The 13650-nt window shown below is 32.2% G+C and overlaps 1 protein-coding gene across 1 annotated transcript in view; it reads left to right on the top strand.

Annotated features, from left to right (window-relative positions):
* Positions 1–1403: 1403 nt before the first annotated feature.
* Positions 1404–13650, top strand: part of LOC134278059 (procathepsin L-like) — a 30355-nt gene continuing 18108 nt past the window's right edge. Inside the window, exons 1-3 of the mRNA XM_062760377.1 lie at positions 1404–1615; positions 3905–4047; positions 5799–5948. Of these exons, the coding sequence (XP_062616361.1) occupies positions 1423–1615; positions 3905–4047; positions 5799–5948 (486 nt within the window). The 5' untranslated portion in view covers positions 1404–1422. The remainder of the gene's footprint in view (positions 1616–3904; positions 4048–5798; positions 5949–13650) is intronic.

Below are 13650 nucleotides of genomic sequence, written 5' to 3'. Positions count from 1 at the left end.
GTTCAAGATAAATAGAATTGGAGGAAAATCTTTCAAATTAGGGAGTAACAAAAATAATTATAGAGGGAAAACCTTGTTCATATGATCCATTTATGTAATTGCAAACTTTAATTTATGCTTTGGAGACAGCAGTTGACAACAAATCTAGGGATTTGAAATACAATAGTGTTTTACAATATTTGATATTTTACTGTATTTTATACTTTGAAATGTTTAACAACACTATAAACCAGGTCACATGATCTGTAATGGATGGCTGTTAATAATTTAAGTCACATGGGAACATCACCCGGATAATAAATTTTATATAAATAGATATTTACATGAATCTTTAACTCACTTCCTGATAAGCCGGAGAAACTGAAAAGGTAAAGATAATACGTGTAGTTAATTTTTAATCAGCATTTATGTCTAGTGTTATGTACCTTCAAAAACTCAATTAACTTTTGTTTTTCAAGAAGAGATGTGTTAGTCTTAAGGACCTTCTCTACACATGTGCAATTTGTTTTGGACATTGAGGAAAATATATTGTAGAAAGAGGATAATATTGAGATTGAGCTTATGTATTTGATTTTAACTGTTTGGTGCATTTACCCACGGAAAAAATGTTCAAAGGCAATTGAATAGAAATCTCTGTTAATTACTCTAGTAAAGAAAATATATACATGCAAATAACACGTTCAGTTAATTTATCTTGACCTTTTAAAATGTAAAGAATTGAAAAATAAGTTAAAATTGAATAAAATATCTTTAAATTTCCATTTTTTAGAACATGGATTTAAGGCAGATTACTCTAACTGCAGAAGAATACCTAAGAATCAAAACTCTTTAGTGTGCAGTGTAGAGAAGTTTCTTATATGTATTGAAAAAGAAAAATGTGAAAAAAAAATCAATGATTTAATAAACTTTCTCTGTATCAGTACACTGTAGCATTTTTTCATATTTGTGTTATACTTGAGTATGTTGAACTCTTCTTTCAATGTTTGTCTGTCTGTCTTTGTTCACATGATAAGGTAATAGATATATGCTCTTGATCTATAAAGCAAAGAGATATGAGAATCTCAACATCTATTTATAAATTTCTTTTGTTATATAAATCCTCTGTGTCCGTAATATGTCGAAGGTCAAAGATTGTGTCTCTTACATTAAACATCCAGACGATAGATTTTCCACGAACTTTGCAACTACAATAAAATCAATTTATGCAATATACATGATATAAAAATAGAGTTTTTCTATTATAATATTTACACTTTTACAAAAAAAAAAAACATTTGGCTTCCATAAGTCTGCTCTCAGTTTATGGTCGGGGGAGGGAGGGGTGGGGGTGTGGGTGAGGGGTCTTTCCTTAACGTTTATATGTTTTTAAATGTAGTTACATTTTGTTTAAAATTTTTCAGGATTTCTGAGAATCAATAGAAGATGAACAGTTTGTGGTTCGTGTGTTTACTGGCCGCGGTTTTGCGAGGGGCATCCGTGCAAAAAGAGAATGTCCAGTCTTTCGACATTAAGGAGACCCAGAAACACACGGAACAGTTACACATCCTTAAAACAAACGCAGGGATCAACTATCAACCCTACGAACAGGCCTGGAAGGAATTCAAAATCCTTCATGGTAAGGCCATGTAATTCTAATTCTACGATGTACACGTGTAGGGATGGTTAAACATTTACTTGAGCGCAGAAAAAATTTGGTTTTTCTCATAACTAATATAAATCTTCCAATTTCATATTTCTTCATAAGACATATTGTGAACCAATGACAAGGAAAATCTGTTCTTGTAAAAGTTTATTTCGGTTTAATCAAAGTTATAATGAAAACAATTGGTGATCATACGAGGGGTGATCAAAAAATTCGCGAACTAATTGAATAACTTCCATAAAAGAAACAATATTTGGTTTTGATGTTGATTATCATTTAAATTAATCCTCCCCGATTTTAATGCACATCAACCACCGTTCTGCGCATGCGTGAATCACGTGATATTGGCGGTCACGTGACCTCCTCCGTAGAGTTCTGTTACAAAAGTTGAAAGATTTTTTCTGAGTTTTATATTTCTTTCCATTTGAGTAAATTTTCATGACAAGAACAGTTCATTTGTCAGAAATGGTCACATCTCGGCAACAAAATGGGTGGATAAGAATATCCTTTCCAAAAATAAGTATGGCAACCATTCAAACACAAATCTTCTGTCTCGGTAGAGACCTTTATTCAAGGTGGATAGAGAATCGGTGCCTCCTTTTTATCATATCTAATATGTTTAAAATCTAAAGTAAACGATATCTTAGGTATTTAATACTTAAATTGTTGTTCAAATATTCAACTATTTTTCAAAGTGTTAATTGGACGTCTTTGATAGCAAATTGCTGAATTAAAAATACATATCTTTTCAAACTTGCTTTCACTGGGCAAGATGACAAGTTTCATTTTTAACCATCTGCCATCCTTCACTTAAACGATCAATCCAATCATTAATTGAATTTATAGGAACTTATTTATCTCAATAAACTGTGTACAAATTATTATATGATACTACAGAGGGGTTTCTAAGATATACAATAAATTGTACAGTCGTTTGTTGAACGAGTTCGACTGAGACAAACATTTTTCGTCACAAGTGACCTACATAGTGACGTCATTTTCACATTGTGACGTCACAAACAAGAAGAAAAACTTTATTCAGCATATGCTATTTAAAGACCTTGTATATGGCTATATGTGTACCGAATTTCATTCTGATCTGAATTGTGGTTTTGTAGATATAGAGATAGTGCGCGAACTTTTTGATCACCCCTCGTACAGTGGTTGAAGACAATAATCGTAAAGTGGCTCGTGATCGTATAGTGTCTCTCTCTCCTAAAGCGTTGCTCCTGCTCCGAAGAGCACCGCTCCGCGATGTGCGGCCCAGATGAGAGCAAGAGCTAGAGCGCTTGGTAAAGTTAGACTGTCATTTTATAATGTACAATGCATAATATTCATTTACATATGAAACAAACAAATCAGATTCAGGTAAACAAGTTATACAATAAATTTGGACTAAATCCTGGAACTTTATAAAATAAATAATAATTTAAACTTGAGCTTTAGTTCAGTGTCCTGGTATTGTGCAGAAGTTAATAAAATGTTAAAGTAAGATTTAGCAATGTTCCGTTACTGTTCCTGTAATGGGATTGATGTCCCAAGATAGATAAACACCCTGGTAGGTTATACTGTCTTTAATCCGATTAAATCGTTTGTTTGCTTTTACGGAAACATTTTACACTTTCATATCCCTTTTGGATTATAGGTCAGTGCACTCTATCATAAGTACATTTTAATTAGCTTATTTATTTGATTAAAATGATTGTCTCAAACCCTATAAGTTTACAATATTCTTTAAAAAGCTTATATAAAGTAACAAAAAATCTTTATGTTTCTAAATGTGTTCAAGTTGGCTCTGTAACCATGATAAACAAGGATTAAATGTTTATACTTATAAACACTGTTTCTGATTATCGAGGTAAACAATAAATGTATTGTCTTCAAGAAACTTAATAATAATTTTCTCAGCATTTTATCTTAATTTTATTTTTTTCTGGAGGACAAAAGTCCTGCATAGTATTTTATCTTTCTTTTCAACACTGTTGACTTTTTATGTTTATGTTTGATATTAATAAAGAGAATCAGGGGTTGTAGCCATTTTCAGACTTTTTTGATCTCCTTTAGAAAAAGAGCTCCATATAAATATAAACAAAAATTATCAAATTTTAAATATAAAATGTATAATTATCTGTTGGTTAAATTTTTGACTCCAGTCTTCTTACTGTGACTTTTAATGACCCTTAATGATAATGAATGTGTTGGTATAAGACAGCGAATGTAAGCCTTTATGCACGTCACATGACGTAACATTTTATACTGCAGGTAAAACTTATAAGACTGGTAAAGAGGAAATCCATCGCTTTGAGATTTTCAGAAGAAATGTCCAGAAAATTGAGGAACACAACCGATTATACCATCAGGGGAAAACATCTTATTATATGGGTGTCAACCAGTTCACAGACCTGGTATGTCGTATGTATATTTACATGCACAATTACATGTATATTACTTCCTAAACCAAACAAAATAATGTAGTTAACAATACTTTACTATATTTAACAATAGTTAACTATAGATAGCTAAATTGAACACCTTGACACAATGAAAACCTTGATCTACTATACTGACAACTTTGATTTACTATAGTAAACACATTTACACTTAGATTTACTATAGTGATGACTTTGTCATTTTGTTTGACATGTACTTTAGTTTAATATAGTAATTTTGTTATGGTTGTGCCATTTGTTCATCTTTAACATATATTTCATTTGATTTATATATATTTTTTTTTTTGGAAAACAGGTATGTTTTAACAAGTTGAAAAATTGCGAATAATTGTACAGAGATTATGATATAAGGGGCATTTAAATGTGTAGATATTATTCATATCACAGGGGGAAGACCGCAATTAGTACAAGAATTCCACATTTTATATAGTGTATATGAAACATATATTCAAATCTCGTTATATCTACGGGATCAAGAAAACACTTTTGAATATCGGAGGGTTCGAGATATTGAAATTATAATGCTTAAAGGAAAAGTGTTTGAGATTTTTAAATTACTTTGAAAATATCCATGGTATTCGGGATATCCTTTTTTGAGATACGGAAACTCATCTGTACTTCATCTAGAATCACTGTAACTAGCAGTTGGATCCTATTTCCTTGTGAAGTAATTCTTAAGTGGTTCCCTAACAACTGACCACATTATAGGATATTAATTACGATAGGTTATCAAAAAGTCCGTGAACTATCTAAGAAACCACAAGTCAAATCACAATGAAAATTTGCAATTCTTCATATCCATGTTATATAAAAACATGGGTAATGAAATGTTTGCTCCATGTTTGTGACTTTACAATGTGAAATGAAGTCCATATTTAGATCACTTGTGACAAAACATGGTTGACTCAGTCGTACTTTAGCAAGAAAAAGTTGTTAAGTTAAACGTATATTTTTAAAATTCCTTTGCACCAGTTTATGTAACAGTAATTGATGATGTCAGCCGTTGATTTCAATTGCGAAAACAAATATTGTCATTGACTAAATATAACATCACACCATACAATGTGCAGGCGTAAATATTCAAGATTTCGGCAATCTATGAGATCAAGCATGGACACGTATAAGATACCTATGAACCGACCCGTTGCTTGAGATGATGATATTTACTTTGGATACTATTTAAAAGTCTCTGTAAGCATAATTTGGTTAACTTATCGTAAACCCAATTAAAATGATATCAGGGAACTTATTTTGATAATATTTTATAAGCAGCAAACTTGTTCGTAGTTAATGCAACAGACTGAAAATAAATCATCAAAAGTTTTGTTTTCCCTGGTACAGTGAAAACTGTCTAATCCGACACCTATGTGATCCGACACACTTTGAATTCTGACATTTTCTTTTATTCCCATTTTACTGTTTTCCATGTTTATTTGCATTGTGGAATCCGGCGCCCTCTCTATTCCGACACAAAATTTCTTCTCCCAGTGCATGTCGGATTAGACATTTATCCCTGGTACATTTTTTTCGTATGTACAAAAGATTAAGTTGCTAAAGATTTTGTACTCTACAAAATAGAATATTACATGCATTATTCCTAATATCTCATTATTTTGTACCATGGAAATGTGTGTCTTTCGGCCCCCGGCATAGTGAACTTGTCATTTGAGGAGAGGGTAAAATTTGGTGTGCATTTTTTTTTTTAGAAACTTGAAGAATTTGTGAAACGCAATGGTTTGAACAGAACCTCAGTGAAGTATAAAGGGTGCTCCGCACACCTTTCAGCCAATGATCTTGTGGCTCCAGAGTCTGTTGACTGGAGAAAAGAGGGTTACGTCACTGCTGTCAAAAATCAGGTAGGTGTTTTGCAAGTACTTTTTATCGCGAACTGACTCTTTAACATCAAATCACTAAAATAATATTTCGCGAGTAGGTGGCTGGTCGACAGAATTTACATGAATTTCAACTCATTAAAAATTAGAGTGATTAATATTATTTCGCTACTGATGATTCTCGCGAGATCACGCGTAATAGTAGGAATCTACAGTACTCAGTTCTACATGTTTTTGTCAAAAAGAAGCCTGTTTACAAAAGGGTTTATGATTCTTTGATTATATCACTTTCTCTTTTTTAGGGTAATTGCCTTTCCAGTTATAGTTTTAGCACAGTGAGTTTGAATTTAAGAACGTCATTTAAAGGATGCGCTTCTTTACTCAAGCAAATTTCAAAACATAACATCAGGCTTTACTAACTTCATTTAATAATTTAAAAAACATATTTTTCATAACAAATTATATTAAAAATATTATGTATTTCCTATCATCCTTTATGATCTCTTCAGATGATTATATCTATGTACATGTGACTTTATAGACAGGTGCCGTAGAAGGGCAGACCTTTCGTAAGACAGGTAAACTTGTTTCCCTCAGTGAACAACAGCTTGTGGATTGCTCTGGGCCATTTGGAAATAACGGCTGTCATGGTGGGCTGATGGACAATGCATTCAGATATATCAAATCTGTAGGGGGTATCCAAACTGAAAAGGATTATCCATACAAAGCAATGGTATTTAAACTTAACATATTCACTTACCAAACAGATAACGTCATGGGTCTTAAAATAAATGAGCTTTATCATTACCTTCATCAGCTGCATACAAAGTTTACATCTGTCAGTTGACGTTTTTACAATTTCTAAAACATGGTAAATTATTGCCAATCAAGTTGATGAAACAAGAATGTTACCAGCCTCGTTTAAAATCATAATGTTTTACTTCTTTGGACGATACAATGATCTGTAAGCAAAAATAATTTATCATTGAGTCGAATGCTGACTGACATTTTTCCTACCAATTGTTTGTCAGTTTTTTACACACTGCATTGACGACGGATTTCTCCATTATTTTCCGATCATAACAAAGGGTACACGAAGGGTGTGATTGCAGGGGTTGCCCACTTTTGAATGGCACCTGATCCCACCTTTGATGTTTTTGGAGGGCCGTGTTTGATTTGCTCCCATTTTGTATTTCTTCTAATTTACCCTTTCTCGTGTCGTTTATAGGAAACGGGATGTAAATTTGAACACGAAAATGTAGCTGCAACAGTCAGCGGATGTGTTGATCTAGAGAGTGAAAGTGAGGAAGACCTGAAGAAGGCTGTAGCCGAGGTTGGTCCTGTCTCAGTGGGAATAGACACCAGTCACTTTTCATTTCAGTTTTATGCAGGAGGTGAGATATACATGTACTTGTATTTTTACGTTTTATATGAGTTTTTTAAGAATGACGAGGCTAAGCATTTGAATTTTTATGAAAAAGGAAATTTATTCAATTTTTTCCATCTTTCTCTCAATGACATAAATTTTTGGTAAATTGATTATCAGTTTTTTATGTGATGTAAAAGAATAAAAAAAGTATGTGAGAAAGTATCATATATTTTTATTTGCCTTGTCTTCGTTTGCTGTAGGGGTGTATGATGAGCCAAACTGTAGCTCTGTTTGGATTGATCATGCAGTCTTAGCTGTAGGATACGGAAATCAGAAAGGAAAAGACTACTGGATTGTTAAAAACAGGTGAAAAGATTTGCCTTATGTTTGAAAGAGCTCTTTATTTTTCACATTTCATGCCTTTTTGGGAATTCATCAAATTCCTGAGAGAAATAAAGAAAGGATAACTCATGCTCATTTCCTGCTGCTGCCTGTTTTTACTATAAACCTGTACTTATTGTAGTTGGGGTACAGGATGGGGTATGGCTGGGTATGTCTTAATGTCAAGAAACAAAGACAACCAGTGTGGAATAGCTACAATGGCCAGCTATCCTCTTGTTTAGAAAACATGGTGAGTTGTTTCAGCCTAGTTTCTTGCGTAAGAAATTCTTATAGAATATTGACTTGGCCAATAATGGTGCATGTAAGAAAAGCAAATCAAGTTTTTTCCGTTTTAATTAGAAAAAAAATCTTATCGTTAAAGCATCTAGAAATTTGCTTTTACACAATATTTGAATATTTTCCCATCACATGCTCATGACTGTGCTTTCTATTTACAGGTATACAGATAACAGCATTCTAAACGACGAGAAATCCCACACGATAAATAAAAACCAACAAACAAAACACAAACATTTCTGAATGATACTATAATAAATCAAAGCCAAACAAAAATGGCAGATGTATTTCTCTATAATATTATGATAAATCAAATCCCAAAAAGGAGATACAGTTCTGTATTTTTAGTTTTTGTCATCTCCCTCGGGAGATGACACATTAAGATTGTATGCCGGAAGTGAAGTCCTAGTGTAAGCCTCCATTAATCTTTCGGGAGTCCTCGATGTTTTACAGAGTTCCAAGTAGCCTGTAAACTGGTTTTCTTTTAGAAGAACTAGCTTAGGAGTGTGTGATCTAATTTCGGTTTAGGCCTATTTGAAAGCCTAGGAAAATTTAGAAAAGAAGTACGATGCTTATAAATATCTATAGTTTCGGTGTGTCGTATATATACATGTATTGATCCTCAGTACTATGCCTTATTAAATGGGTAAGCCACACAAGGAGAATTGACAATGACGTGATTCCTATATATAGATTTGTTGACGGGAAGGGAAAACTGGTTCTCGCACAAAAAAACAAGCTTACAAGTAGATTCTGCAAAAAATGAATGGAGAGTGGTCAACGCTAATTTTATGTTAATTTTTTGGTCTGTAATTGGATTTATTAAATTAATTCCTGTCAAACTTTAATGATTAGCTGCTTTTAAATGAATGATAATTATTGCTGATAATTCCGTATTCTGTTAAGAAAATATAGTTCAAGGAAAGTATTTGAATTTAAGTAAATTGTAAACACCCAGAACCACAAAGACCGCTAGAATGAAATTTTACGAAAAATCGCCAAGGGTGCTCTCGCAGACGTCCATGCTTTCCATATATATACTGCGGCCAAAAGAAACTGCGTACTTTACTGAGGAGTTTGCTGAATAAGTCATTTGGGAACTTCAGGTGTAATAATCCATATATTCATTGCATTAAAATATCTCCCTTTCTGTTTTATTTCTTTGACATTATTGATACCAAAGAGATGACATTTCAGGCTTTCTGGAAAGCCAAACTTGTTTTAATATTGAGAACATTTACACATGTTATATATCTTTCAATAATAATACGTATACACGACTTAAACTGAAACTTTTTTATGTACTATCTATCTATATATGTACCATTGTTAATGACCGACGATGAGATTTTCTGAAAATTTCGTCTTGGGTGTGTACTAAGTATTTAGCGTAAAATGTATGACTTGATCTGGCAATGAGTCCAAGACGATCTATATGGAACTGTGATGAATGTAATTAATAAAATGCTTTCTTTGTTTGTTACTACAGGAAATTATATCTCTGTTGTTGAAGAAAAAATTACCCGCGGAAACATATTATGTAATTTTTTTTCTGCAATATTTGCGACGTTCTAAGAGAAATATTGATATTAAGCATAAGTGATTGTAATTATATACATGTATGCCTTTTAATAAAAGACATTATTAATAAAATTCATAGTTTTTTTTTTTTTAATTTTTTTTCAGAAACTTGCTTCTAATGAAAGTTGAGGATAGGAAAAAGTTTAACTCTCAATTTTTAACATGTACATATATATTGAATTTATCTGAAAATATGCGTGATCTGATTAATTTTTTTCTGACTTCAAATTCATTGAAACAGAAGTATGCATATTTTAAGAATAGGATTTTACTTGCATATTACAGCGAAACCTGTTTAATTCGACACCTGTATAATCTGTACACTGCTAAATCTAAGTTCAATATCGTTCCCATTTCCGTGTCTTTGTATACTGTCGTATCCGACATCATGTCTATTCCGATATAAAATGCATCTCCAAGTGCGTATCGGATAAAATATGCTTCACAGAAATATAATTTAGTGTGATTTTTAGAAAGAAAGATTTGCGAAGATTTTTTCCTCATTTTTTTTTTTTTTTTATAAAAGCCTATATCGCATATTGTGGCTCCTTCTACGCTTGTAGACATAATTAATCCAAAACAAACATGTAAATCTTTCAGGTACTTTATCTTAATTGTTTCTGGACAATTAGTTATACGAGTATGTATCAGTGAAATTTAAAGAGTTTATATTTAGGGGTCAAAAAATCAAAGTACTGGAAGTACTGGGAAGCGCTAAGCATACTTCAATTTGAAATTCATAAGATTTTATTTAATTTAAATTGTCTTTCGCATTAAATTTAAGCAATATCTTCAAAGTGCGGCTGCTTAATTCTAGCTCTTGAAAAAAAACAGGGGTAGACGATATTTCCCATTGAAATTGGACTCTCAAGCATCATTTTATTTTGAGAAAGCCTTAAATAGGATCATATGTTCCTATATAAGGATATGGAGATAACGAACAGTATTCAATCTTAAAGTCCATTAAACAATATACACTTATTTAATGACTATGAGGTAAATAGTCAAACAGTTGTCCCGAGGTAGTTGGTAAGACCTGAGGAACTGTTGCCCGAGGCCTTCGGCCGAGGGCAATAGTTTCTCAGGTCTTCCCCACTACCAATGGACAACAGTTTGAGTGTTTCACCGAGTAGTCATTGAATAAGTGTTTTGTTACCTAACCAACTATATAATTAATTAAATTGGAATAAAAACACACAAAAAATCAAATCGGAGTTTTAACAACTTTTTATTCACATGCTTGTTTATTAATTAGCTGAACATAATATAAGTATTAAATAATATTAATTATAATAATTTAAAGTAATACTTGATAAATTGATTGATTGATTGATTCTTTGTGTGTTTTATTTCAATTTCATTAATTATATTGCAGGAAAATAGTGGTGTCGTGATCACTAAAACTCTTGAATATCACGATGACGCTTTAAATAGGCAACAGTTCATTCTATGACCCGGTCAACAGTTCGACTGTCTCATGATCAGGCAAAAACATAAAATAAACCATGAAACAGTTCAAAATGCCTAATTACAATTTATATAGTAGGTTAGGTAAAAATACAAAAAAGGAGCAGAGCAAACACGGACCTCCAAAACATCAGAGGTGGGATCAGGTGCCATGGAGGAGTAAGCATCCCCTGCCGACCGGTCACACCCGCCGTGTGCTCCTTGTCATGATCAGAAAATAACGGAAAAAATTCTGAAACATTTTCTTATGTGTAACAGAAAAAACGCAATGTATACAGCTCAACAACCTTTTTAAGCTCACATCGTTTTTCGCACAAATTAAGGTCACATTGTTATAATATAAAATTTTGTATTGAGACATCAAAATACATTTTAAAAACATTTGTTTACATTATTTCAGTTTTATTTCATTTACCAAAACATAATTCATACAAATCAATTGCTAGAAGTTTGATATATTCTTGGCTGAAAAATAACAAGTATTTCCATTTGATTTTTTGTGGTTTTTTGCCAATTGCAGCTGTCTTTTTGTCCGTTATTTTGAAAGCAGTAGCTCTTTGCAGAAACATAGATACGGACACAGTACAACTACTGCATGTAACTTGTATTTTCTGTACATTCTGACTCTTTAGCACAGGGTGATAATAGTATTTTTCATCTGTTTTACTGCTTTGTATGTTAATAAGGTGGCATTTTTCAGAGTCACCTTCTAAAATCTAGAATCATGAACGATTCACCCCACACCAAAATTTTAACGTTTCAAACTGTAAATGCATAAGAATTTTCCTTTAAATAGAAAAAAATTACTATTTAAAAAAATAAACAATACTTCATAATCCTTTCCTGTAGTATGGTTTCTTTCTGCAATGTTATCTCTTTTCGGTGCTACTTTTCAACAAAACCCAGATGAGTATGGTAAATGAGCAAAAAATTTTTAAAAATACTCACTTTTAAGAAGAAATTTTAAAATTTTCAACTATATTGTATCAAAGAAAGCACGTTTTATATTATTTGTAAATAACCTATAATAGAGGCCTATAGTAGAAACATCGTACCATTTATCGATAAATTCCCCTCTGAAACATCCACTTTGGAAACTTAAGATAATATTTTCAAAGGACATTTATACTTGACATTATATATGTAATATAATGTAGGGCCATGTCATCGTTCTGAGGTTCGAAAATTGTAATTTTTATTATAAAAATGTGACCTTAATTTGTGCACAAAACGATGTGAGCTTAAAAAGTTTGTTGAGCTGTATTTAATAAAATACAATGTTTTACTTGTAAACTGCCTTGAAATTGGTGAAAAGATAACTATTTTTGTAGTTTTCTGTCTATAAACATATATTCCCCCCCGCGACATATAAATAGCTTTTGTATGAATTTGTGAAATGAAAGTACATATTGCCTGTAAAAAGGAATTTTTGTGTCATGGTGGGATGTTTTTAAAATATTTTCCGTTTTCTGTTGATTTCTATAGTAAAACTAGAGGTACTGTGAGCAATGAGCTCACTAAATGATACCCCCCGCCTCCCATAATGTCCATGTTTTGCTATATATTGTTTTACGGTAATGCGTAAAAAGGAATAACTCGTCCTATCAAATGCCATCCAGAAGCTTCTATATATGTGATGTCATAGGTGAACATATAATGGCAATGTCCATGTTTTGGTATGGGAAACCTAAAATACGTGTCGAATAAAAAAGTAAAATAGGAGTTGCGGATAAGAGATAAAGCCTAACAGACGGACGGACGGACGGAAATTCCGAATATGCAGCACTGTTAAGGCCTACTATGAGAAATCAACAGAAAATAGACGTGCAAAAAGGGGGATTTTCTAAAAATTGAATTTATTTTATTTAAGATGTTTTATTATCACAGAACTTTAATACTTAAGGAAATAGCATAGTATAACCCACTCTGTACTGTATGAAGTTTAGTCCCATCGATGGACAGTTACGTGATGAATGCATATTACGTGTACTGAATGTAGGTCATTAACAAATTTCAATATCGCAAGGGCATACCCTAGCTGAAATAAAAAAAATCAAGCGATAAATTGTTTCTGCATACTTTGTAGTTTCTGAAAAGTGCTGCTGCTTTGAATAGAATTCGCGTTGTAATAGTTGAATTTTCAAGTAAATAGGCCAATGTCGAAATATGTTTGATTTTTACCATAAATTTTTGTACTTATAAAATCACGCCCTCGATTTAAAGAAAGCAGCAGCACTTTTCAAGTTAAGGAAAATATCCTTTATAGACTATATTCAAAAAATGGTTGTGATCTATGCAGTGTATGCCCTTGCAAAAGTACAATTTTATGAGGCATCTCGATGTAAAATATACGTAATTTGTACATAAAAACACGACATAATTAATAAAATACATTCTCTTGGTAGTTAATTAATAATCGCACTAAACAAAGGATATACATTTGTATTGATCGACTATTTAAAACCTGTAAATAATATTCCGTTTAATAATAAAACGCATTTTTCATTGTTAAAAAATTCCTTAATCTGCCTCTCACAGCACATGAAATACGTCATTTTTACCAATATGACGTCTTGTTTACAAGTTCATCGCGATCAGTGCTTTCTTTATTACCAGCTACATGGGATGTAA

Source organism: Saccostrea cucullata, unplaced genomic scaffold (assembly GCF_032062105.1).
Source record: "Saccostrea cucullata isolate Sc308-1 unplaced genomic scaffold, CSIRO_AGI_Scuc_v1 ctg1194, whole genome shotgun sequence".
Classification (NCBI taxonomy): domain Eukaryota; kingdom Metazoa; phylum Mollusca; class Bivalvia; order Ostreida; family Ostreidae; genus Saccostrea; species Saccostrea cuccullata.
This window is presented reverse-complemented; position numbering and strand designations above follow the sequence as displayed.